Here is a 27745-nt window from a genome sequence, read left to right on the forward strand (position 1 = left end):
ATTGACTTCTGTGTAACTTATTACTGTACGCGACCGTTGACATTTACAAATTTGAAAAGTGATGCAGATTTACATCACCTAAATTTGTAAAAATAGCAACAAATGTGTCATTCACGTGACTGTTTTGTGATACGACAGCGTGTCACGTGACTGTTCGAAGATTGGCCTAGAATTTCTACTGTACAGATCTATGCCTTATCCTCATCACTGTCGTCGAATTGATTTTGCCGAACACTTTCCGCTAGGTCAGTCAGTACAACCATGCTTTTTATTTGTAGACAGCAAGTGTCTGGTTTGTAGATCGAATGTCACGCAAATCAAGACATTCTGGCGAAGGATTATCGTCTGCTAGCAAAAAGAGAAAAGACCAAGCCAGGTAGTCACTGTAATGAATTCAAACTTTATTTTCATTGTAGGTCAGGTTTAGGCTCTAGGTCAGGTCGAGGGCTTAGTGGGTGCCCAAGTTTGAAATGGTTGGCGCTGCATTGGAAACGTACTTGGCGCTGCGCATACTTTGACTGAATGGGACACTCCCACGTATATAAGATTGGCTAATGTCTGTAAAGTATGTATGACTGGTAAAGTGTATGTATGACAGCCATAGTCTGCATCTCAGGACTAGAATCACCAGACCTACTTTTGCTTGGCCGGCCACTAGGAGTCAATCGTTCTTCATTTTAACATGTCAGGGGTGGTGGAAGCTCCTTTGGATTAAGGGGAGAAAATTTGTAACAGACTGCAGCAATTTTGATTTTAACTGAAATATGGTACGTTGGTTGTCATTGATTAATGTGTGACAGAGGTGATCACGGCAGTGTGTGTCAAGCAAGTCAAATGCAACCCCATTCAATTTCTACTTGCAATATTATTTCTACACTAGGTCATTGGCCGTTCTACGCATGGGCAGGTTAGATTATTCCTGTTTAGAAATGGACATCTGGGCGGCAGAAACTTGAAACTCACACGCAGTTTCTTGTCAGAAATGGGCAGTTTAAATTTGGTGGAGATCCCATGCGTCGTTCCAGAGAATTTGAAATTTGCGAATGAGTGGAGGCGGGTCCTCCTGGGATATTTTAAAATATACTCAGCACGTTTCCAACGTATGCACTGAACAATCAGAACTCTATCCTTTTGCTTTGGACGTAGTTTGATGTCTAAGATAAGTAAAATCATCTACAGCTAATCCAGTCTGATGTGACTGGTAGATAACATTGTGACGTAACAATGGCATGTGAACAAACAATGAATATATTACAATTTTAAAGTGAGCATTGCACACCTAGTTATGAGAAAACAAAATTATCCTAGGAGATTGAGCTCACAAAAGGAACTTTCTTCAAATTGAGTCTATAAGGGGCATTCAGTCTCCTTTCTGAACGACGAACAGCAATGTTTCGTTCTACGTTTCACCCCCAAAAGGGCCCCCAACTAAAGCTGGAGGCCGACGCCACCCTGCCTATGTTCTCACCCATGCTGAGTTACGTCTGTACCTCAAATTTTAGCCTTGTGCTTGATCCAGTTTAGCCGGCTATCAAACCTATATATATACAAACACGGCCAATTTTAGTAGTATAGATTGTACGCAACGCAGAAGAGGCTGAATACGTAAACTTTGCATGTGCAATGAGTCATTGACAACATCAAAAGCCTCGGTACCCCTGATTGTAGCACCCTAGCTTCGTCTACGCCAATCAGTGTCCAGTATTCGCTTACAATAAATGACATATCCCACTTCCACTACATATTGACTGGTCAATAAATCGGGCTGTATAACTGCCTGGGGCTACTGGTTTATCAAGATGTGAATTGTTTGTGAACATAACAATTAGGCTACTGAAACATATCTGTCAGCCAGAACAAACAATACGTGGGTCTACGGATGCGTACGGAAATCATAATGAGTTCTTTCATTTGTGTAGCAAGTGCAGATCTGTGCAAACTAAACTGAGAGTCGTCCTTCTGGAAAAAATTAACCGTGGTTAAGCGTCCAGCTATAGAAAGATACTTGCTCGCACAGAACGCTGTAAACCAGCTACATGGTAGAAGGTGGATACGGCTTTCCACCTTGCCTCCAAACTTCATGCACAAACCTTGTAAGCCAGTAGTTCATTTCTCTGTTGTTCATAGCATGCAGATCATGCACATACCGCCTGAGCGCTCCCTCTTCAGTTGGCTGCTTGTTTCTCCATTTCTTCCATGCGTTGAACACTCTAACCGCACATGCAGTAGCTTTTGTAGGGTTAGGGGGAACACACAAATCAAGAAACTTATGGAAACTACTGGATGAAATTGGAAACGAGATTCAGAAGACTGCTGATCAGAAACAACATCAACGTCTAGCAGTTTACTAGCTTCCGAAAAATCAATAACTGGCAATTCTGCTGTTTCAATGCCCAAGTCGATTTCAGAACATTTTGCTACACAACTGATTTGAACTTCCGCGCCTGGAGGATATCAACGCCTTAGCTGGGTGCTACAAGCCGGTTATAGACCTTCTGGCAAGTGTATAAACGAATACACCCCGCTGCGCCCAGCTCGTGCCAACTCGTGGGCGGAGCGGGGTGTATTTCATTTATACACTCACCAGCGGTCTATAACCTATACTTCTGTCTAGTATTGGAGGGGCGATGCTCCCAATCCCAATATTATTAGAGGAATGATTGCCCCTCTGCCTCCCCTCCCCCGGTTTCACCACCCTTGTATATTGACTAGATTGTGCATGATAATCGGTTAATGGGCGTGCCAAAGCATTACTAAAATTTTGGCGCTGCTCCAACACTGCAAAAATTGGCTTGGCACTTCATGCAGCACCATAGTGCCAGATATGCCTTGTGTGTAGCTACGTACCACACAGATGAACAATGGACAAATGTTAAGCCCTCCACGTCATTTGATATTGATCTTAAGGTCAGTTCCAGTGATAGCTCCTCTGCCTCTAGAGACAGGGCCTTCATGTGCTACATGGAGGCTTAGGTCCAGTGCTGCAATCCACTTGGAGCTTGGCCGGAGTCGTCCAGGTGCACTGACAATGACACAGCTGTAGGACACTAAGGCCCACAAGTACCCGTCTACTGCATGATGTTACTGCCAAGCCAGAGGTTATGTCCATCCCAGTCAATGACCAGGTACTCATTATACTCCTGATAGTTCGTGATCCAGGTCCTTCAATTTGCTTCGCCTGTTGGCCACTACTCTCCGACTGTTGTTTTTCATTATTGAAATTACTAGAAAGCGTACTGAAGATAACAGATCCATGTTTATTTAGTTTGAGAATGTCTAGTTTGGCATCCAAATGAGCCCAAGAAAGTGCACTGGGTATCCATGGCAACCGAGATATGCTTACTCTAATATCATCCTTAAATGTGCTCGAAGTGCCTTGAAGAAAGTAGTTCCTTTTCCTGTCTCTTCTTTCATCAGTCCTTTTCGTCTTCAATGCAAGTGAAAGACAAAAATGCTATTACCGAAATGTTTATCCGGGTAATATGCAGGTAACCAAGTGAAGTGATCTTGTAGGACGACGTAAGAAATAGTTAAAAAAGAGTTAGATCATGTAGAAAGAGTGCTAGTGCCGGAAGAACATCTTTATTGAGTCAACGTTAGCACCAGCCAGAGTGCTACAACTACGGATTGAAGACTTTGCTGCAGCTTATCTTCCTTAGCTGCAAACAAAGATACCTATACATGTTTCCCAGAACAGAATTTAACACATCTGTCATCTTAATCTAATGGACGACTAAAGCAAATTTCTACGTCACTTTAATGAATGTGACATCATACAGTTTCTACTTGGTTTCTGTGTCTTCCTTTGATCGGGTTGTGGATCCGCCTCTGGCATGCATGTACATAGCGTGCACAATTCTTGCAGACACAAAATGCTAGAAGAGTATTAGAATGGTTTACACCGTCTGGAGCGCTGTTTTGCAGCCTCAAGCTGTGCAGTCCAACACAATAACTACCAAATATATTTATAATAGATGAAACAACTCACAAAATGGTTACTAAAAGTGGTTTATTACAGATGTTCAACATTTCAGGCTGTGGCCAAATTGGTGACTGCTGCACAGATTAGGGATGACGCAAATTTGTTGTTAGAAATTGAACATGAGCATCTTATTGCTAGAGAGATTCTTTATTACCAATCTTGCTACAAAAAAAAGTACACTAGTCCAATTTCATGCACTTCAAGTGATTTTGAAGAAATCTTTGGCTAAGGAGTCAAAGCCTATCGTATGTCAGCTTTGCCCAACAATAATGTCAATCTGCTTGCCAGTGAAGGAGCAGTTGTAAATAATGCAGGCCTAAGCAACTCAAGTTACGACTAAAGCTGCACTTTGTCAATCGCCTAATATTATATCAACCAAAGCATCGTAATGTGACTAAATTCATCTTTGCTAGTACTGCTGATTGAGCCTGGTCCAGTCATTGACTTGGCATTCAAGAGCTTGAAAAGACACTGGAGTGTACAGAAGATGCTCTGGATCATGATACTGAGAGTACTGCCCTTGATGAGGGCGAATATGTACACACAAAACAACTTTGAAGAAGACTCCATGCAGAGATAGAATTGATCCCAGCTGTGGATTTATGCGATGTAACTTTGCAGCTACAGCAAGATGTTTATGAGTGTCAGACCAAATTGTCTATCCCACCAAAAAAGCAGCTGATTTCTCTGAGATGCCATCAAACTTCTTGAGTCACTTTATCATCAACTTCTTGACTTGGCTGATAGGTGGTGCGATTTATAGAGATGACATCTGATACCTGCAGTTGGTATGTGTCAATGCAAGACTTTCTATGGATTCTAGCAAGAATTTCTTTGTTACACAGCAACATCTTTGACCAGCTAGAAGACCAAAAAGTGTCATATGGTCGGTCAGCTTTCAATAAAAAAATGCCTTTATTTCTTCTCTTGATGATATACATACAGCAGTTGGTTCCAGAAAGTGCCATATGGTCACCTTTCAACGCCTCTATTTCTTCTTTTGATGGTATACGTACAGTAATTGGTTAGATGCCAGTAATTTCGTCTTCTCCAACAGACCTAGGTAAGTGTACACTTTACTGTGCAAGTCAATTGCAAGTTGTCGTTCCTTAATTGAGTCAAGAGCAAGTTGTGGTTGTGCTAGACCAAGCACTAGAGATGTGAAAGAACAAGAGAGAATATGGCGTCATGGTAATGCTTCGTATGGGTGGCATTTTATGTTTCAAGAGTATGGTTTGTCTGGGGAGGTCAGATTGACACATCGTCCTTGAACAATCTAGTAGTAACACGTCTTGGTGTAACTAAAGATCTACAATAGGAAATAATGCAATAGAGTAAACCTACTTCGGTCGTGCTAGTCACAAAGTTACTTAGGACTAAGCAGACTTTCTCAACAACGCAGTGAGACGGTCATTCAGCAGTTGTTGTACTGAAGAAAACCTTTGTTTCCTATGAAGCCTCGCAATTGCGTCACTGGTTACCATGAATACTCGTGCGACCGTAGCATTTCCATTTACATCACCGTTCAGCACGATACTACACGTTTCATTACAAACGAATAGTGAATCTGTGCTTCTGAAGACATGTTCTCACATGTGAAATCAGCAAATCAATGTCGGAGAGGGGTAGCCAATGAAACTCGTTTATTTTATCGTTTCTGAGACTTGGATCACAAACTATGAGTCGAGAGAAGCAATTAAGTGTAAGTTTCTTGCTTAAGGAAATTATACCATAGCTCGCCATTACTGTGACTTGAACATGCAACCCTGCAAGGTCCGGATGTTTTCATTCTTCAAATGCACTCTCTAACCAATTGAGCTACAGCAACACACACACACACACACACACACACACACACACACACACACACACACACACGCACACACACACACACACACACACACACACACACACACACACACACACACACACCTTGAACCTTGAGCTGTCCATCTTTCAATGATAACAGTGTCCTTTACGGACAAATGGCAGAAAGAGGTAGTTTGTACTTTGGTGGTTAGGAATAACTAACACCACAAAATTTGAGAATGTCTTTTGATCTCCTTTTCTTCGAAAACGTCTTCCACATTGACATTGAAACAAGCAATCTCTCACAGTCGATACATGTACGTTTCCAGTTGTCAACACTCTTGTTGCTCACTTATCAATACATTTCTGCCATGTATTCCTATTCTGTGCTAACTTATACCAGTATTTCTCCGAAATTTCCCAGTGCCTGAGATCTGATTGAACTACATCTCGCCATCTTGTCTTGGCACCGTGACAGGGTCTTTTAAATGTAACTCACCAAAGAGTACCTGTTTTGGGCTCCGACTGTCATTCATATGTGCTACGTGACCAAGTCAACAAAGACGATGTTTTGCTAGCATGTCTGATATTTTTCTTCCATGCCCAAATCTTCTGCTAGCTGACATGACGAAATTCTCTCCTGCCACTGCTGGTGTCTTGTGACTCCCTCAATAGATCTGACACAACGATTAAGAAATATTTCCAAATGCCTCAAATTGTGTGACTTTACCATCCAAGTCTCTGATCCATACAATATTATGGGCATAACCACTGCTTTGTATAACGATCGTTTTGTATCTACAGATAGAGTTCTATTACGAAAAATTGACTGATGCAAATATCCAAGAGCTTTCGATGCTTTACCAATACAAACAGGAACTTTCTCCCCAATTTCACAATCTGTAGATATGCAGCTCCCAAGATATGTAAAGTTGTTGACTATTTCAATGACACCTTTATTGACTTGTACCAGTTCTACTTCACCTCCAGCCAGGGACAAATCATTGCCAAAACCATGCCCTTAGTTTTTCTAAACTGACAGTCAAACCCCAGTCTTGTGCTGTTATTACAATAAATTGAATTCGTAATGAACTCAAAACTCTTCTCTAGATGTCACATAAATTACCACATCGTCTGCAAACTGAGATTCTGTCAGCATTGCAGCAGAGAGACAACTTTTGGCAGTTCTGTCTCCAACTAGCTTTCTGCCACATTTATATTTCAGGCACACTCCTGCTTGAGGACACCTCTGCTGGTAGTCTCTGACTACAGCATTGAAGTAGAGATTGAACAAGGTAGGTGCAAGCACACTCCTTGTCAAAGACCATTGCAAATGTTAATCATACTAGTGGTTTCATCTCCAACTCTGACTTCTGCTTTCATTCCATCACGAAATGATTTGATAACATTGAGCATAATCGGGGAATGCCATAGTTTTCAAGTACCTTGCAAACAGCGAGACGAGGCACAGAATTGTTGGCCTTTTTCAAGTCTACAAATAGAATATACAAAGACGAGTTGTGCTCTCTTTCTCAATGAGTTGTCTTGCAACAAAAATCATGTCCACACAACCACATCCCTGTCGGCACTGTGAGTCTAGCACCTTTTCTTCAACTACTTTCTGAAGAAGATCTTGAGTAATTCTTGCACAAACTTTACTAACGGTGTCCAACAAGCTGATATCTCTCCAGTTGTTGCAGTGATGAAGATTCCCTTTTGGGGGGAATAGGAACGACCTCTGCATCTTTTCAATCAGAAAATATAGCCTGGTGCTTCCACTCCATTGTTATGACCTTCAATAACCTTTCTTGTAATCCTTCACCACCAAAAGCTATCAGCTCCGGTAAGATTCCGGTCTTACTTCAGCTTTGCCTAACTTCATACATTGTAAGGCAGACTCAAGTTCTTCATTGGTGGGCACCTCATCTAGTTTCAGCTAAACTTGACAGGCTGGCATGTGATCTATAACCACCTGTCTGAATTCACTTTGTATATATTAGGACTCTCTGGAAATGTCGGACCCATCTTTCTCTAGTTTCCCCCGGGATCTTTTATCAAATTATTTGTCATAGATAGCATTGGATCTAGTTGGTTTTTTACCAGCCTGAGTCATCTCTAATTTCCTTATACAGTCCACCTTGTTCTACCATCGTTTACTGCTAGCTTGTTTGACCTGTCTCTGATGCTGACGAAAACGTTGTCAAGTAGAAGTTGTTTCCCTCTGCAAGAGCTGTTTATAGGCAATATTCTTCATATTGATTAGGTGTGTAAGAATGTCCTAGTTCTCTATAAACCAATCTGGTTTGCTTTCTTCTGCCTCAACCAATTGGAAGATTCTGCAGATGCAATAATACATGACTTGAGGGTGTTCCAGTTCTGATCTGCTGATTCTACTGAAGAAAAATGTTTTTCGTTCAAAGCATTTGTCAGTTTCTCACTGTATTTTTGCTAATTGATAGGTCTCGCAATCTATGACCAGCAAGTGGGATGGACCTACCACCTATCCTGTGATTGGAAAACTTCTTGTCTAGTCTAATAGTTACTCTGACCAACGAATGATCAGTCCAGCAATTTGCACCTTTCACAACTCCAGCATCAATTCAAAATCTTCTCTGATCCAAACGTGTCAGGACATAGTCAATAGTATACCAATTGCATCCAGGTTCCCATATACCTCGTTTTCTTTTGAAACCATGTATTCAGAACTGTAAACTGATGTAGCACACAAAACTGTAAAAGATATTCCCCAGCTTGATTTCGTTTGGCCAATCGATGGTAACCAATTGTTCCTTTCCAAAGGTTGGAATCAAGATCTTGTTTGCTAACCCTAGCATTGAAATCTCCCAGAATCAATAGAAAATTTGAAATAGGAATCCTGTCTAATGTATCCTGCAGTGAGTCATAAAAGGCCTTTTTAGTTAACACTGAAGCTCAGTAAGTAGGGGCATAGACAGATATGATAGACATGAAGCTCCTTCATACCTAGATCTCATATCCTTTATCCCCACACAAGAAGCATCTAATTTCAAACGAGCTGTTATAATGCTTGAGTTTACAGCATTCCACACTTCTTTTCTTGATTTCCAAGCTGTCGTTGCTTTCTCATCTAAGATCACACCAACTCCTTCATTATGAAAACACTGATCATCAGCTGAAGGTGCATCTCTTCCAGAGTGCAAGAGATTACATCCAGTCGAACATCAGACATCCTTGCCAAACCATTTAGTCTCTTGAATTCCAGTGATTGAAATTCCAAAAACCATTTCAACTCCTTGATCATCAGATCAAGCTTTCTGTCTACTGAGTTACTGCTCTTCAATATAGCACCATTTGCATCCTTCTGCAAAGTTTTTCTGCATACACGAATGTCTCCTGAATTCTCAACAAGTGGACGCATGTTTCAAGTAGCAACAGAAAAAATGTTGCTCTTATCACGATGATTGAGACGAACATATCGATGTGGAAGTGTTTTTCGATGTTTTGATGACATTCTTGGTTTGTAAGTGAACTTTTTCTGTTATTCTCTCTTGTGCATAAATACCACCGCCTTAGCTTGCAAGACCAAGGGGAGAATAGCAGTCACACCCTAGTTACTTGAACCACACGGAATGCAACGACCACGTCAGCTCCTACCATTTTAAGCAGTTTGAACACTGGATTGCACGCTGTTGTTCTCTTATAGGTTTTATTCTTTTTCCATACATTTGTGTCTCTCCTTATCACTTTGAGTCTTCTAAGAGTCACACACACACACACACACACACACACACACACACACACACACACACACACACACACACACACACACACACACACACATCATCATCATCATCATCATTATCATCATCATCCGTCCGTCCATCCATCCATCCATGTTCTGCCTTCACTAGCTTGAGTAAGTGGTGCAGGCCACATTGTTAGGTCACTTCCTAGGACTTTATTGCCCCCAACGTAATCGTTACAATTGGCAACCTAGAAGTACTTCTATATCACAAATGGCAGCATCGTGAAATAGGTGGTTGATATGAACAGAACTCCACTGATGCAACTAACGGCAACATTGTGTGAATCTTGCTGGTATTTGAAATGCTGTTGACTCAGAAAAGTAGTAATGAGCATAACGTTTTAAATTTGTAATGTTTTATGTTTAAGACATATGTTTAGCATATGTTAACATATGTTTTAAATTTGTAATAAGTTTGTAATATGTGGACATGACTAGACTAGACAGCTGTAGTGTCTAATTGCTCTGAACTTGGTTTACAGGTAAGCAATTTTAGTAAACATAAATTTTGAATGATTAGTTTTAACCATTAAATGGTATTATATAGTGTCTTTGTTTTTCCATTTATGAAGAAAACATAACAATGTGATCTTTTACTTTGCTGCTGGCTTTAGTCCAACACCATGGTCAATGCGGAAGCTTATGAGTGATTTGGATTTAAATTTGGCATTCTCACAGCAACAGTGCACAGATTGGTTTTGTCATTACACAGGTCCCATTAATGTTTAGAACATGTCTAGTCATTTTATTTCAACTTTTTGTGTCATGCATTATTAGAGTCAAAAGATACAGGAATGATTGGTCCAGAAGGAGTTGAACGTCTTTGCCATGAACTGGAAATTGCACCAGAAGATGTGAGGCTGCATGATTTAGTATACATGATGGTAGTAATCGATCAAATTGATTGCAAAATTTATGATGTAACATCTTGGTTTTAGTTAACTTCAAATGTTTGGTGGGTATTGTCACTTGACACATGACAGTTCATTATGCCTAGAGGCATGTTCGGCCTAGCATTTACTAAGAAAGGGTTCTATTGGGCAAAGGTAGTGTGTGCAATTGCAACTAATCTTACAAGCTATATTACTGACAAATGTGTTGGAAATTTTACCAAAACAGTCCTAATTAGTTGAGTGTTTCTGGCAAATGCCAGACCAGGAGACTTTGTTTTCAGACATCTATTACCTAACTAATGCTGGTCAAACAGATATTTAGTGAACAAGTAAGCAACTGCAATTGCAAGATGTAAGTAATGTGCCTCTGTATCAAGGATGTATCAAGGATTTATTACTTAGAGAAACCAAAAGTTCTATTTGTAGCATGATAGACTCTGACTCTCTGACTTGCTAGATTTAACCTACTAGTGTCAGACACACTGTATATTTCTGATTACGGGTGGGGTTAACAAGATTTAAGTAATGTGCTTCTGTATCAAGGATTTATAACTTAGAGAAAACCAAAAAAGCTCTATTTGTAACGTGATAGACTCTGACTCTCTGACTTACTATTTTACTTTACTAGTGTCAGATACACTGCTTGTTTCTCGTTATAGAATTTCTTTAGTAATTACGTGTTGAGTGAACTTTCACTACAACTGATGCTGCAGCTGTACTTTCATGCAGTCTGTTAATTTATATTACATCAGTATACATAATGAACATACTGTACATTTGAGTGCTTTTCCACAATTACATCTACGTGATGTTAATACTTAATTGTTTCTAATAAGTAGAAGGTACATCTTGTTGCACATTGAAACTTCTAAATGGTTGATTGGAGGTATGCACTATTCCATTATCCTATTGAATTATGTATGTCCACAAAATAAATTACTGATATGGTTACTGTAGTAGATCTAGTAACAGACTATTGAATTATCCTTATTAGCATAGTAATATGATGCTATATAATAGACTAGTTGACATACAGTTAGCACTTGCATAGTGTGTAGACTTAATGCGAACGCTACTTGTACTTGTACTTGTAAGCAATATAGAACCAACCAACTGTTTGTGTATGACACGACAGTGGCAATGAGGACGGTGAGTACAGCTGCAAGATTAAAACACAGATTGTTGGGTTAATTCTCAGCAGGAGTAGAAAGCATTGAAGAATACAAAAACAAGATTCAAGCTCTACTGTTTGGCAAAAACCGAGTACCAGCAGGACGAGCACCTAGTACGTAGAAAGGCTATCTTCTTAACATCTGTGGGCACCTCAGTAACTGCCGAATCATTGCGAGCCAAAGAAGATTGTAATAGTGAAGCGATTTTTATTTTACAAGAGACAAGAAAAGGAAGATGAGACATTTACAGTAGTTTTTATCAGAATTGTGTTGTTTAGCCAAACACTGAGTTTGGAACAAGTCAGTTGCATTGAGGGACCAATTCATATGTGGATTGAGAGTAGAAGCCTTACAGCAGAAAAGTTTGGTGGAAATGGACTTGACACTAAATAAAGCGGAAGAAATCGCGCAAGTTTTTGAATTGGTACGACAGGATGCCATAGTGTTGCAAGGAGACACACGCAAACGTGGGTCATGAGATGGCATACCATGCAAAGTGGCAACAGCGGGAAGTCAAAGAAAACACCATCTGATGTGAAAGTATGCTACTGATGTAATGGCAAAGGACACGCACCTGATAGATATGTCACAGAAAGGGCATATTGCAAAGGCTTGCCAAAGGAAAAAGCAAACTGATTGTAAGAACTGAACAAATGAAGAAGCACTAGAAGTGCAAACCCTCGGCCAGTATGCACCTTGAAGGTAATTAGTCGCACTATGACAGAATGGTTTAAACAACACCAATTAACCGCCACGCACAGCGAAAGTATAGAGCACATACGAAAACCAGATTTCGGTTAGATAGGAACAAAAGAAGCAGCACTGATTTTCAGTGAACAAAACATGATTTCCTGCACCTACAATGTTTTGGGCTTTCAAAAGATGACACTATTGATGGAACAAGGATAATGTTACAACCTTTGCTCTCTAGATGTGTAGTTCTTTGTGCAGCTTCTCTAGGCGTCTGATTGTTTGTGCAGCTTTTGAAGTCATAATGAGCCACTATGGGCGGTTTTAGGCATGGCATAGGTAACACCAAAGCCAAAACAAAATTAGATGTGGGAAAACATGAACGTTACAAATGTAGCTAGATTAGGCGTTGTGTCTACCCTCACGTACAACAAAAGAAACAGCTCGCCATCGATTTTCCAGCTCACAACAATCTAGACGTCTGGTTGTTTGTGCAGCTTCTCTAGACATCTGGTTGTTGTCGTAATGGGGGGAAACATGCACGTTTCAAATGTAGATCACGTTGTTTTGAAGTGCTGGAACAAGCCAAATGTTACAAGTCGGGTAGCCTCGATGCACCTTACCTGATAAAGTAACGTGCGTGATCATTGTTCTGTTTGTTGGTGGGCTAGTTACAAATGTAGAGCAAAACAAGCAGCTCACCACCGATTTTCCAGCTCACAAGAATGTAGACGTCTGGTTGTTTCTGCAGCTTCTCTAGGCATCTGTTTGTTTGTATAGCTTCTCTAGACGACTGGTTGTTTGTGCGGCTTCTCTAGACATCTGGTTGTTGTCGTAATGGGGGAAAACGTACATGTTACACTTTACAAATGTAGTTGTTTTGAAGTGCTAGAACAAGCCAAATGTTACAAGTCGGAGAGCCTCCACGCTTAGGCGGGCTGGCAATCTTCTTCTTACGTGATGAAGTAACGGGCGTGATCATTGTTCTATTTGTTGGTGAGAAACATATGTTACAAATGGAGAGCAAAACAAGCAACTCACCACCAATTTTCCAGCTCACAAGAATGTAAAAGTCTTGTTCTTTGTGCAGCTTCTCTAGGCGTCTTGTTGTTTGTGCCGCTTCTCTACTAGCTAGACGTCACCTACTGTACAGACCTTATTTACACAGCTATTCGTCTAACCGCAATTTTGGTTGTTGTAATGAGGTGACCCCAGAGCCAAAACAAAGCATCAATATGGGAAAACATGCACGTGCACATGTAGATTAATTAGGCACCTGCTCGCTCTGACTTTGGATACCGTAACAAAAATGAATAGAGATGCACTAGTGTACTTACAGGTCAGCCGAGCCGCTTCATCCAACAAACAGACGCTGTCATGGACAATGCACGTTCCCCTTTGCAAATTTCTGTTGAAGACGACACTAGTGATCTTTGCAGCAACACCACGGCCGCTCAGCCACGCACACCAAAATTCAAGCTGGCAGACTGCAGAACCACTATGCAGAAACACTGTGGAACAAGCACAATGTTAGAAGTCAGGTACAGCTACACACCCTCACTCCTGTTTGTTGTTGGGGAGACATACACGTGCAAATGTAAACTATAGGTGTTGTTTCTATGTGCTAAACCCTTAAAGCAAAGGACTAAACACCATGTACAGGACGGACGCCCAATGGCCGAATTCTTGTTAGCAGCTACCAAAGAAAGAGAGGTGGAGCCTCATGATGACATCACATTTGTCTATTGGTCGGTAATGACACCACTTCTCGTCTATTGGTTGGAATAGCTTCATTTGCATCTGTGCTAACCAACTATATATATATATATATATATATATATATATATATATATATATATATATATATATATATATATATGGTTGTTGGGTCGGTTGATGAACGATTACTATACCCTTAGCCCAGAAACAAGCCACGTTACAAGTTGAAGAAGACCAAGTATGTTCTGTCGATGGGCCAAGAAGTACGGATGCAATCAAAGTCAGTATGATTGTAGCTGGAAGTGAATTGATGCTGATTGTTGACACAGATGCAACTATTACAATGATACACAGAAATGTATGAGAAGCAGTTGTCTCATGTCAAACTTGAGAGCAGAAATGTAACATTATAATCATATTGTGAGCAGTCATTGAAGGTACTTGGGGAAGCTATAGTACCAGTATGCTATGGAAATCAAGAAATAGGAGGAAGCGTAGTTGTCGTCAATGCTACAAACAAGCCAGTAGTTCTTAGCAGGAACTGGTTGTCACAACTCAACAACTCACATTGGACTGGGCTTCATTATTCAACTTGAATGTCTTGGATTTCCCACATGAGTTTCCTGAATTATTCAAAGAGGAAAATGGGAAAGCTGCAAGGAGTGCAAGCAAAATTACACTAAGTGCCAATGCAAAGCCAGTCTTTATAAGGCAAGACCAGTACCATTTGCGTCACAAGCGAAAGTGGATACTGAAGTTGTTTGCTCAGTAACAGAAAGAATACTGACACCTGTAGAGCAGGTGTCTGGGCTTTACCTATAGTAGTGGTGAGGAAATCTGATGCCAGTATCAGATTGTTTGGTGACTACAAAGTAACAATTAATGAATATTTGGAAAATATTGAGAATCCCACACCAAATGCTCAAGATTTATTTGCTACTTTAGAGGGTGGTAAACGATTGACCAGTCTCGACTTGAAGCAAGCCTACCAACAATGAAAGTTGATGCCGCAAGCCAACAGCATTTGACGATCAATACAAGAAAAGGGTTGTTCACTTATACCAGAATGCTCTTTGGTACACGAACAGCACCAAGTACATTCCAGAAAGCAATGGATATGATATTGTCTGGAATACCATGAGTATTTTGCTTCTTTAGTGACATACATTTACTGATTGCCAGTTTAACTGATGGCAGTTGCCGAGCACAATGCAAGAGTGAGACAAGCATTACAGCACCTAAGCAACAAGGAGTCCACTTAAAGAAGGACAAATGCTAATTTAAGAAGCTTGAGATGACATGCTTGGGTCACAGGGTAGATTTATTTTTGCCAAACTTGTTTAATATGTTACAAGCATTGTATGAGTTAGTTCAGAAAGGGAAACAGTAGAGATGGACAAGGACCACAAGGTCACATTCAATGCAGCAAAGAACATGTTATCACAGTCTGTTTTCTTGCTACTGACTTGTCACAACCACTCAAGTTTGAATGTGATGCATCTCCGTATGGAATAGGAGACTGTTTGAATCACATGTTTGTAGACGGATTGGAGAAACCTGTAGCATTTGCTTCGCAAATCCAGTCTTCAGCAGAGAAGGACTATGCTCAAATAAAGTGTGAAGCATTGGCATTAATATTTGGCATTTGTGGTTTTCACAAATTTCTCATGGGTAGAATTTACTCTTGTGACAGATCATAAACCTTCAATCAAAATTTTGGTACTTGAACAAGGCATTCTGGCACTAGCAGCTGCCAGGCTGCAGAGGTGGACACTAATTTTGAGTGCAATCGAGTACAACCTGGAGTGTTTATCTGGGGAGGAGAATAAGGAAACAGGTTTGCTGTCTTGACTGCCAGTAGAAGTGCATGTCGTAGACCCCAGCCAGGAATTGTATCACTTGGATTGCTGTGAGAATCTACCTGTAACAGCAGCAGAGGGAGCTAAAGAGACTCAAGCAGATCTGGTGTTGAGACACGCATAGCATTATAACATTGTCTGGATAGAACTGGAAGAGTCATATGAATCTTAGGTTACAACCTTATGCATGACGTGCAGATCAGCTTAGAACCAAACATCATTCGTCTTTAGGGTGACAAATCAGATTGTAACAACCATTAAGGAATCTCAATTCTTGTCAGCTGCAGGAATGATCGTGGCAAGAGTGATACTTGAACGCCTTACGTCTTACATAGGTGAAAGAGGTTTGCCTGAAAGTGATCGTGTCTTCAGAAGTGGTAGAGGCACTGTTGATATGATATTTACGACACGTCAAATGCAGGAGATGTGTTTTGAGCAGCATATAGACTTTTACATTGTGTTCATTGACCTACTCAAGGTATTTGACTCAGTTGACTCAGCTAGATTATGAAAAATCTTAAGTAGGTTTGTTTGCTTTTGCAAAGTAGTAAATGTGATCAGAGCGTTTTTGTGAAGGATGACCACTTGTGTTGTTGACAGGATCAGTTTCTGAAGCATTTTCTGTTACCAACGGAGTCAAGCAAGGTTGTGCATGACTCTAACATTCTTTAGCGTTCTGCTGTCAGTTATGCGTGATGATGCCTTTGAAGATCAGAAGGCAGGAATAAACATTCAGTACAGGGTGTTTTCAATCTTTGGTGTAAAACTGAAATCAGAATTATCAGAAATGGTAGCCAAAGATCTGTGCTTTTGTTTGACATTCTTTGAAGAAATTCATTATGCTGTTCATTGATTTTCAGAGTCTGCTGATTGCTTTGGGTTGTCAAATAGTCTTTTAGAAGACAAAAGAGCTGCTTCAGGCTAGCCTCTTTCTCAATACACCACACACACACACACACACACACACACACACACACACACACACACACACACACACACACACACACACACACACACACACACACACACACACACACACACACACACACACACACACACACCTTGAAACCTTGAACCCGCTCATTGTAAAAGTGATGATGCTGTGTCCTTGAGCATAGAGCCCTGGACAAATGACTAGAGCATTTTATTAACTGTTGCAGAATTGGCTGTGTCTGGTGAGGTCGCCCTTCCGATGAAAAAGTCTACCACAAGAGCAAAGATGGTCACTGCTTCTGTTGTTGGCCGCACTATCAGTGGACCTCTTACATTGACTTCTAATTCCTTTATTGCAGAATGTGTGCCACTGAGATCTATCCTGTGCTAGACTGCACCAATTATCCCCAATTTCAGTGGCTCGCAGATCGGATGTTATTCTATCTTGCCACCTCTTCTTGGTCCCATGGCTGTCCAAACAATAACATCTTTCTTTGCAGTTTTTCCTCTCCCATTGTACAGACTCTTCCTTACACAGCTTTGTTGTTGCTTGTTTCTGCCTTCTCTAGTCATTATCTCGTGTAATAATATCAAATAATTTCAATTTGCAAGATCGAAATAAAGTTTACTGCCACAACAATCTGGACTACTCCACACAATACGTAGTAGCGGTTGATCAACTTTTAGCCGTAGGTCCAATAAGAAACCTAAGTTACCAGGGTTTAGCACTCGGAGGTAGTTGATCATGAACCACACATGCACGCGCACACACACACACACACACACACACACACACACACACACACACACACACACACACACACACACACACATGCACATGCACACGAACACACACACACACACACACACAAACACACACACACACACACACACACACACACACACACACACACACACACACACACACGAGTCATGATTGGTAAGCATAAACTTGCTTATGTTGAAACTGTACGTACTTAGGAATCATTGTTTTTGGTGATGATACCATAAATGAGGACATCTCACGCAGAATATCAAAAACTAGTTCTGGTTTGGAAACTTTTACATCGATTGTGGAAGCAACACGATATCAAGATCCATACCAAGGTGGCAGTGTACAAGCCTTGCATCTTACCCATCTTGTTATGCAGTTGTGAAGCACCTTTTCGGCTCCTATATCAACAACTGGACAGCTTCCACTTATGTTGCATTACATCTATCTGTGGTATATACTGGGAAGACAAAATCTCTAACATGCACGTTTTGTCAAAGCAAACATTTGTAGAATTGAATTCTATCTGACTAAATTACAGCTCAGATTTGCTGGACATTTAACTCATGTGTCAGATACAAGAATTTCAAAGCAACTCTGGACAGCCTGATAAAGGGAAACACCATCATGTTATGCTACAAATATATATCTTGAAGACCAATCTGAAGAAGTGTTTTTTGTGTTTATCTGGTGCTGATCTAGAAGAGCAACTAGCCATTAAGTTTTGACAAAGCAGTGTCATGACTGGTTTCAGTGGACTACCATCGTGTATGTATGTATCTATGTATGTATGTATGAATTGGTTGGAGAAAGAGGATTGTGAGGTTCCCTTTCTAGGAATGCGAATTAAAATCTCTGTATCTACTATTTCTATTAAAAATGTCCTTGTCTCTAAACTGAAATATTTATATGATTGAGTGGACTCCTTGCCACTAATAGTTTTGTAAAAGATAACTGTTTATATGATAGAGCTGTTGTTCAAAGACTGACTTGGCTTCTGTCCCTTGCTGATCTGCCAGTCACATTCACTGAAAGACAGTTACAATCTATTGCTACTAGATACTTAATAAGATGGTTGATATGTCTAGACTGTACTTCAAAACAAATGCAAAGACTACAATGCCGTGCCTTGTCAACATTATTTAAACAGCTTGAAATGTGTAGGCACCTACAGCTAGTCTCTTCTAGTGATGCTCAGATATGTTGGTTTGTGTTTGTCAAGCACCAGCATTTGATGAGTGTGCAGACAACTCTTGCCAACGAAGGTCCTTTGGTGGGTGGAAGTATTGTGATTATGTCAGTGAAGAAAGGCAAGAACTTTATGCAAGATGATGACAATCAACTAAGACTGGCACATGCTCTTACGTTGTAACGACCAGGGATTAGTTTGATTTTGCAGCTCTGTTAATGACGACAACATTTGAAGCTGTGTTGTTAATTTCATTTCTTAGCTGTGTTAATGAAGACAACATTTGGAGTAATGTTGTTCTTTGTCTTCCTGGTATAGTTGTGAAATTTGCTGTGAATTCAGTTAGAGCACTTTGTCACACAAGGTCAGTTTCAAGAAAATTGAAAACGACAGAGTTTGATTTCTGCTTTTGATGTGGTACGTATAAGTCTGATACTGCTCCATATTCTTAACAGTTGTCTAGTTGCACTGAAAAAAATTAGACTACTACACTTGAAGCAATAAATATTTTGTGAAACTACATCCAAATTTATCACCTCTGGATTAAAATCAGGGTGGCACATTATTGCTGATCTTAACAACAATTATGGTCTTTCCAATCAGCTGTGCTATGTTACACTTTCCCCAGATATTGCTATTTGGAATTTTCATCTCTAGAGAATATACCTCGTGGAAGTGACAATAGTGTTTCATACCTACATAGAAGCAGCCCATGCTAGGAAGATGATGAAATACTCATTTCTTCCAGACATTTGCAAGAAACAGAAGTGGCATGAAACCATACACATGCTTCAGGGTAGCTCTACAGGATTAACAGAGTACAACAGCTTTGAGGTATTCCAATCTTTCATGGACAAGACCAATTATAGTACATGAGCACTCTAGTACAAATTACGTTGTGTTGGCCATTTGTGCACCTTTCTCGATCTGATGTCGAAGAAACAGCCTAGAGTGGTTTGAGAAACCTTGGTCAATTTAATTACTCATAGATAGAACTGTTTGTTTGTTAGTTGGATCTTTTAAGAAAGTCAATATTTTGAGCAGTTGGCTTTCTGTAGTTAAAATTGTGTCATATTTAGATTAATATATGTATATAGGAGAGTTGTGTGTGTGTGTGTGTGTGTGTGTGTGTGTGTGTGTTCTATGTACTTGCGTATCTCCATAATGACGAGTTGCAGTGCCAACGAATTTTGCTCGCACACGTCAAATCCATGCAGCTCGACGGTGAAGGTATTGTCGTGTTTCAGAGTTCTCTTGGGACAACACAATTTCTTGCCGGTCAAAGGGCATGAATTTCTCTAAAACAACGCTTCTGATTTCTACCAAATTTGAACTGTTGCCTCACAACAGCAGCAACGTCTTTGCAGCCACGGTGTTTAGCGTTACTGTCAAAATGGCGAGAGTCAGACGAGCGTGACTTGGTATATATACGAGCACAGATTATCCAAGTGCACGTGACTTTCAAGTTTCGGCTGCCCAGATATATATTTCTGAATGGGATTCTTTGAAATGGGACACTAGGTTACATTTTCATTAGTCTTCAACAGGATATTAACTAATAATCAATAATCCAATCAGCCTGGGCGAAGAACGGGATCTCATATATGTCCAACGGAGCTTTCAAGACATGACTTGGTAAGATGTACGGGGAACCGGGTATACGAGTGAGTAAGTAACTGCACGTGGCTTACAAGTTTCTGCTGTCCGGATATATCTATGTCAACGGAATTTTTCAGAACAGAACACTTGGTTACCTTTTCATTTGTCTTTAACGGGATATTAACTAACAATCAATGAAGAAGCACTACAGTGCAAGCCCTACGTGTGCCATACCTATGCAGCTTGAATATAATTAGTCTGTCAATTACAAGAGTGTGAGAAGGAGACTGGACATATTGAGTGGCGAGATACATTGTAAACATATTGCAATGGATTTCATTGCTCATTTACCAGCAGTAGACACGTTTCCTCGTTCAAGCACGTATTGGCTGTATTCATTAGGCTATTGCTCTGATTCCTGTGTAGCTCTTATGGTGTTGTGTTGTTGACCTAGCATCATGCGTCATTGCAAATTTAGCACATGCTTTGCCAGTGATAACAATCTAACCCTAGTGCGCAGTTGGTCGGTCGGTTGTTGATCTATGGCCGGTATTACTGTACCTACCGTTTCATGCATAGGTAATAATCTAATCAACCCGCGCGGAAAAAATGGGATGTCATCTAGCGGCAGCAACGTCTTCAACGTGATAACATCCAACGGGACTGTTGAAATGGCTAGGAGATGAAATTTGCCTGTGTACACCTGCTGAATAGTTCCCACATTGCAGCAGAAGGTCATCTAACAATCAACAGTCTAATCAGCTTGGGCGAATTCGAAGAACGGCATCTGTAACAGCATATGTACTTTGGGATACTCCACTGCTGTTAATTTTCAGAACGGGATCTAATAATTATAATTGAACGGGATGATCTGAACGAATTACTTTATGAGAATTCTGTCCGCGGCTGCTAATTCTGTGAATGAGCTATAATGTCAGACATAACCATTTGGTTTGTAATTGGCAACAGTGTCAAGACCTGGACTTACTTAGATACCAATGGGAATTGGATAGACGCTTATCAGATATAGAAATGCCGTGGGATGCAATTCTATGTAATCAACCAGACCGGTGTTGTCACAAACCTCTCTTGGAACCATATTGTGAAAGTATTATCCATGCACTACGTACTGCAGGGCAAAATAGTATTCCAAAGAAGAAATACAGACGAGTTTGGCTCCATGGATGGGATAATAATATTTGGCTAAGACAACAGGAAGCCAGTGAAGCATACTGGAAATGGAAACAAAGTGGAAAATGTCAATCTGGTACACTCTTTGATGAAATGAGGGACAGCCAGAAAATATTCCGAAAAGAACTCGAGAGTTAAGCAGGTGAGTGAAAAGAGAGAGAGTGAGATCCTCTTAGAAAAACTTTGTTCAGCAGACAAGAACGATCTCTGGAAAAGAATTAAGAAACAAGGCCGACCATTATGCAATGGTGTTCAGATAGGGATGGCAAGAACGGACAGCAACATTAGCAATTATTGGAAAGAGTATTACCAAAAATTAGGAAATATTCATGATCAAACATTTTGCGATGTATTGAACAACCAGCTTGATTGAATGGTAGAAAAAGAAGATATGAGAAAAAAGAACCTCGTGGTGGCTCTTTGTTATCAATGCAGAAGAATGTAGGAAGGCTTCTTTGCAACTGAAGAACAATAAGGCCTCAGATTTGGATGGTATTCAGGTAGAACATAGCAAGAATGGCTCCGTGAATCTCTATAGACATATTGCTGGCTTGTTCACAGGATTGGTCAAGCATGGCTGTATTCCGAGAAACTTTAGAGAAACTGCAATAATCCCCATCCTGAAAGATCAAGCTGGACATAGAAATAATCCAGACAATTATAGAGGCATAGCGATATCGTCAGTGCTGGGAAAACTATTAGAGAAAATTATCATGGCAAAATATCAGAGAATTTGGCATACAAACAAGCAACAATTCGGTTTTAAGGCTGGTCATGGCTGTGATATGTCTATGTTTGTCGTACAGGAGTCTATCAATTATTTTCTTGAAAATGGAAATGAGATTGTATTTGGCTGCTTTCTTGACTTATCGAAAGCGTATGATAGAGTTAGTCATGCTCTTTATGAAGCTGATAGAACGGCATGCCCCTACTTTTATCGTAAATTTCCTGAGGAACTGGTATAAAGAACAAGACCTATATGTGAAATGGAACTCGTCAAAATCAGCGTCTTTCAAAACATCTAATGGAGTTCGCCAAGGCATTGATTGTACTCTCTCCTGCTCTATTTAATGTCTACGTTGATGACCTTATTACCCGATTCTCCAATCGGGAGTAGGTGTTCGAATTAACGGGAGGTTTAGTGGTGGCATCGCATATGCGGATTATTTATCGCTCTGTCAACAAGCAGAGAGGGCATGCAGAGGCTATTGGAGATCTGCGAGAGCTTTGCAACAGACCACTGCCTGAAATAAATATTCAGAAAAGTAAATCAATTAGTTTTAGGAAGAGGCGATCCATTTACTGTAAAGAGACAGCTTTCTCCATCAATGGAGAGCGTCTGCCTGAAGTACATGATGTCATTCATTTAGGGCATAAATTATCGGCTGTTCCGAAAGAAACAACTGGTGCGGTGGAAGAGTGGTGTTGGAAGTTCTACTCTTCATTATACTCAATTGTAGGGGCCGTCAAAGGTGTGGGTCGTAATCCTACAGTATGGACAATGATAATGTACTCCGTATTGTTACCTGTATTGGGCTATGGATGCGAACTGTGGGATTTGGGAATGGGAAGTACCAAACGTTTACTACATCAAGCGTGGAGAAGAGGGTATCGTAGAGGGCTAGGGATCTCAAACAGAACATCCTTGCATGAAACTCTTGGAGAACCTATCAGGGAAGCTCCAGATCTATTGCGTGTTAGCCAGCTCTCTTTCTTATGGAGAGCAGTTCATTCTAATAATGAATTAGTGAGCGGATTCATTCTGAATACTCAAGGCAATCTGTGGCGATCAGTGGACAATGAGACAAGGACAAGAATCACGGTGTTGTCCTATTTGGACTTCAAGAGCTGGATTAAACCTTAATTTATGTTTGTTTATTCTTCTACGTTTATTCTTCTATGACTACCTATTTTTACTTGTTAGTGTATGTATCTTGTCTGGCCTAGAGCACTGTACCTGTAGTGGTATGAAACAAAATATATTACTATTATTATTATTAAAATTAACTAACGCCTAATGATCTAATCTGCCCGTGTGGAGAATGAGCTATTCAACTAGTAAGTTTTATACTTTAGTTTTGCTTGTTTTGCATTGCTTGTCAACTGTTTGAGAATTGTGTTTTTATTATTTATGTGTGATTTAATCAAGTTTAATTTTTACTAATTTTTGTTCTATTACAACTATATTATTTTTGTTGCTTATTGGTTTTTGTTAAACTGTGTTTTTAAACAGACTTTGCAGTGACTTCTTACATGCTAAAGGCATACTTTGTTGGTTTTTGTTAAATGTAGGTTGTCATGCTAATTCTAGCATGGAAGATGAATGCACAAAGAATGGGATATTTCTCCCTGGAGGAATGGACAAGAGGGATGACTGATCTTAAGTAAGGAATAAATGATAATAAGTAAGACGCTGACTTGATCTATATGCATAAAACATAATAGAGTACATCTGCAGTACTAGCATTCTTACTTTATGTCTTCTTTTCTTGAAATTGTCCTCTAGTGTAATTTCTTTTGGTTTAATTGAAGTATAACATGGCTTCAACAACTGTAAAAATAATAATAATAATAATAATAATATATAATATAATAATAAGTGACGACAGTAAATTATGAAACTTGTCTGTCTTTCTTTCTCATGTTTCTCTAGCTTTATCCATGAGACTATGACTTGTTTCAGTTGTTGGGGAGTTTCTGTGGTCTGGCGAACAGTCCGTTGATGATGACGTTCAGTGCTTTCCTAGTAGTCATTGATATCTACTAGGTGTGGTGTATCGAGTTTGCGGTCACCGTCATGCCTGCAATCTATATTGAATTGGCTAGTCATTGATCGCCGTGTGGACTACACAGAAACATGTATCCTGCTGGGCTCATCTGCCAGGTTGGTGGGTGCCCAGATGTGGGTAAAGACCCCACTTGCCCATTATAGAGGGGCATAACGACACATAAGTGTAGGCCTGGAAACAGTTGGCCACATTGTGGCAGGCTGTAATGCTTTGGCACCGATTGACTACACTGATCGACACAATCAGGTGGCCTCCATCGTTCACTGGGATGTTTGTCGCCATTTTGGGATTCCAGTGGAGAGCAGATTGTACCGGCATCATCCTGATGGCTTGTGGAGACGGATGACATTACTATGATGTGGGATACCACCATCCCCACTGCCAAGAAGATCAAAGCCAATCGTCCAGACATCTGTCTCAGAAATAAGAAGACAAACTTGTCTTCTTATTGATATCAGCTGTCCTGCTGATGGCAACATTGGCAAGAAACATGTTGAGAAATTGGCAAAGTACAGCAACTTGCGAGTGGAGATAAGCCGCATGTGGCATTGTCGAACACTGGTAGGTTCCGGTGGACTTGGGAGCTTTAGGCACAGTGCACGCAGGTATTGCACGGTGGCTGGACATTATTCCAGGTCATCACAACCTGCAGCACTTACAGACAACAGTGCTTCTGGGATCTACTCGGATCCTTCGTAAAGTCATGTCTTCTTTCTAGACAGCTGTGATGGTCTAAGTACTTCTGAAGCAGGGTTTGCTTCCGGTACTTGTAACAGACTTTACAAACCAGACTGATCTGGTTGAGCACGACATAATAATGGGGGTAAAGACCCCACTTGCCCATCATGGAGGGGCTTAACGACACACATAATAATAATAATAATAATAATAATAATAATAATAATAGTCACTGCCGTGGCTTAATGGTTAGCAACAATGGTTACCACTACATGGTTTGGGGTTTCAAACCCCAGTGACGGCAGTAAATAATAAACTTGTCTGTCTTTCTTTCTCATGTTTCTCTAGCTTTATCCATGAGACTATGACTCATTTCAGTCGTTGGGGAGTTTCAGTGGTCTGGCGAACGGTCCGTTGACGATGACATTCAGTGCTTTCTTGTTGGTCATTGATATCCACTAGGTGTGGTGTATCGAGTTTGCGGTCACTGTGATGCTTGCACTCTATATCGAATTGGCTAGTCATTGATTGCAGTGTGGACTGCACAGAAACATGTACCCTGCTGGGCTCACCTGCCGGGTTGGGGGTGCCCAGATGGGGTAAAGACCCCACTTACCCATTATGGAGGGGCGTAACTAGACATAATAATCAGCCACTATAGCCTAGTATTATTATTATATGATATTAGGGATATTATTATTATATGTATGTTGTGCTCAACCAGATCAGTCTGGTTTGCAAAGTTTATAACAAGTACCGGAAGCAAACCCTGCTTCAGAAGTACTTAGACCATCATGGCTGTCTAGAAAGAAGACATGACTTTAACGAAGGATCCGAGTAGATCTCAAAAGCACTCTTTTCTGTAAGTGTTGCAGGTTGTGATGACCTGGAATAATGTCCAGCCACCATGCAATACCTGCGTGCACTGTGCCCAAAACTCCCAAGACCACCGGAACCACCAGTGTTCGACAATGCCACATGCGGCTTATCTCCACTCACAAGTTGCTATACTTCGCCAAGTTCTCAGCATGTTTCTTGCCAATGTTGCCATCAGCAGGACAGCTGATATCAATAAGAAGACAAGTGTTTGTCTTCTTATTTCTGAGACAGATGTCTGGATGATTATTTTTTTAATTATTATTAACACAACAAATTTATAGATATATGATATAATGCATAAGCCAACTAGACTATAACCAATTTAAAAGAAAAAATGAATTACCGCTAGCAAGAAGACCACTATACCAGCAACACGCTGGTACAACAATCGTAATTAAAAGAAACTATGTCAAGTAGAAGCACATTAGCCAAGTTTGTTCAAAAAAACTTAATGAGTAAACTTGAGACGAGCCTCACTCTGCACAATTTCTATAATTTCAAAGTAGAGCAGATGATGTGGTTTCAATCACGTTTCTCAAACACACAGATCTGCTGATCTTAATAGAGCAAAATTAGTCTGCATCTAATCATGGACATTGTTGCATAAAATGTATTTTGATGGTTTGAAATAATGTTAGCTATGTGTATGCTTGAAAAATATGGTAGCTTCTGTCCCATCCCTCCTGAGGAAGAAAATACCAGTGGAGTGAATCTCTCTATCTCTTTCACCATATGCACGTTGTTTTCCATGTTTGTGGTTCTTGTATACTTGTTGGAAGTTAGTATGTCGGTAGTTGAACGTGTTAGGATAGAAGACTTTAATGTCAAAACATGTGCATTCACCTTTTTGCTAAACTCTACGTGCAGATACGTCTAGTCGTGCTTCATCATCAGAATTTTCAGTATGCCACTGAAGACTTTCTTCGGAAAGGGGGTGAAGATAAGGCTCTACAGCAACATTTGAGCAAATTTCAGAGAGCAAATCTGCTGTGATGTATTTTACCTTGTTGTGTCTAGTTGTTGGAAAACCGTCTTTTAGAGCAAATCATTGCATGATTAGTTCCAATGGTTTACTCACAAGGAGACTTGCAATGGCCATTCACATCTCAGACATATTAGCATCTCAAGAATCGGCTTTAGACAAGTGAAAATCATGTTGCTGAATAGATAGTACAGTCAACCAACTGTATGCTTCTTACTCTGCTTCCAGCTCTATAGATCGATCTCCTAACTAATGGATAGTGAAGCTGTCTCTTCCTGATTTTTTAAACTGTTTTGTTGTTCTGCTTGTCTTTTATTTTAAGACCCTCTTTGTTTGTTTGATAGAGTTATTGTTAATTGAATAAGGTAGCTCTTGGGCTACTATCAAAGCTTTTGAGTTAATGCATGAAATTGCCACTTAGCTATTTGCGTAGGATTAGTGTTAGTTATTTAGCTACTTCTATGTTGTACACCAATTTATTAACTGCTGTCATGGTAGGTGTGATTGTATCGAAAAGTTGAAAGAAAAGCTACCTGAACTTCAAGCTTGCATTCATGATCCAGATGTTTTCAAGAGCTTATATCGTTATGGCTTTGATTTTTCCAAGGTATTGTGTGTGTGTGTGTGTGTGTGTGTGTGTGTGTGTGTGTGTGTGTGTGTGTGTGTGTGTGTGTGTGTCTGTGTGTGTCTGTGTGTGTCTGTGTCTGTGTCTGTGTCTGTGTCTGTGTCTGTGTGTGTGTGTGTGTGTGTGTGTGTGTGTGTGTGTGTGTGTGTGTGTGTGTGTGTGTGTGTGAGTGGATGCATGAGTGCTCATAATACTTAGAT

General features: G+C 40.3%; 1 protein-coding gene across 3 annotated transcripts; it reads left to right on the forward strand.

Annotated features, from left to right (window-relative positions):
- The first annotated feature begins 151 nt into the window (after positions 1–151).
- On the forward strand, positions 152–27527 carry LOC134190010 (uncharacterized). Of its 3 annotated transcripts, XM_062658417.1 has the most exons (11): positions 152–245; positions 301–376; positions 10148–10287; positions 10353–10429; positions 16509–16553; positions 16624–16698; positions 16769–16828; positions 17823–18381; positions 19121–19219; positions 23885–23976; positions 27419–27527. In XM_062658417.1, exons 1-7 carry the CDS (start codon positions 191–193, stop codon positions 16805–16807), a joined length of 507 nt encoding a protein of 168 aa, XP_062514401.1. In that variant the 5' UTR covers positions 152–190; the 3' UTR covers positions 16808–16828; positions 17823–18381; positions 19121–19219; positions 23885–23976; positions 27419–27527. The 3 variants fall into 3 exon arrangements, with proteins under 3 accessions (XP_062514401.1, XP_062514400.1, XP_062514402.1); XM_062658416.1 differs by lacking the exons at positions 17823–18381; positions 19121–19219; positions 23885–23976; positions 27419–27527 and having other exon boundaries at positions 16624–16769; XM_062658418.1 differs by lacking the exons at positions 17823–18381; positions 19121–19219; positions 23885–23976; positions 27419–27527 and having other exon boundaries at positions 10190–10287; positions 16624–16769.
- Positions 27528–27745: the final 218 nt, after the last annotated feature.

The sequence above is a fragment of the Corticium candelabrum genome, chromosome 14 (assembly GCF_963422355.1).
Source record: "Corticium candelabrum chromosome 14, ooCorCand1.1, whole genome shotgun sequence".
Taxonomy (NCBI): Eukaryota; Metazoa; Porifera; class Homoscleromorpha; order Homosclerophorida; family Plakinidae; genus Corticium; species Corticium candelabrum.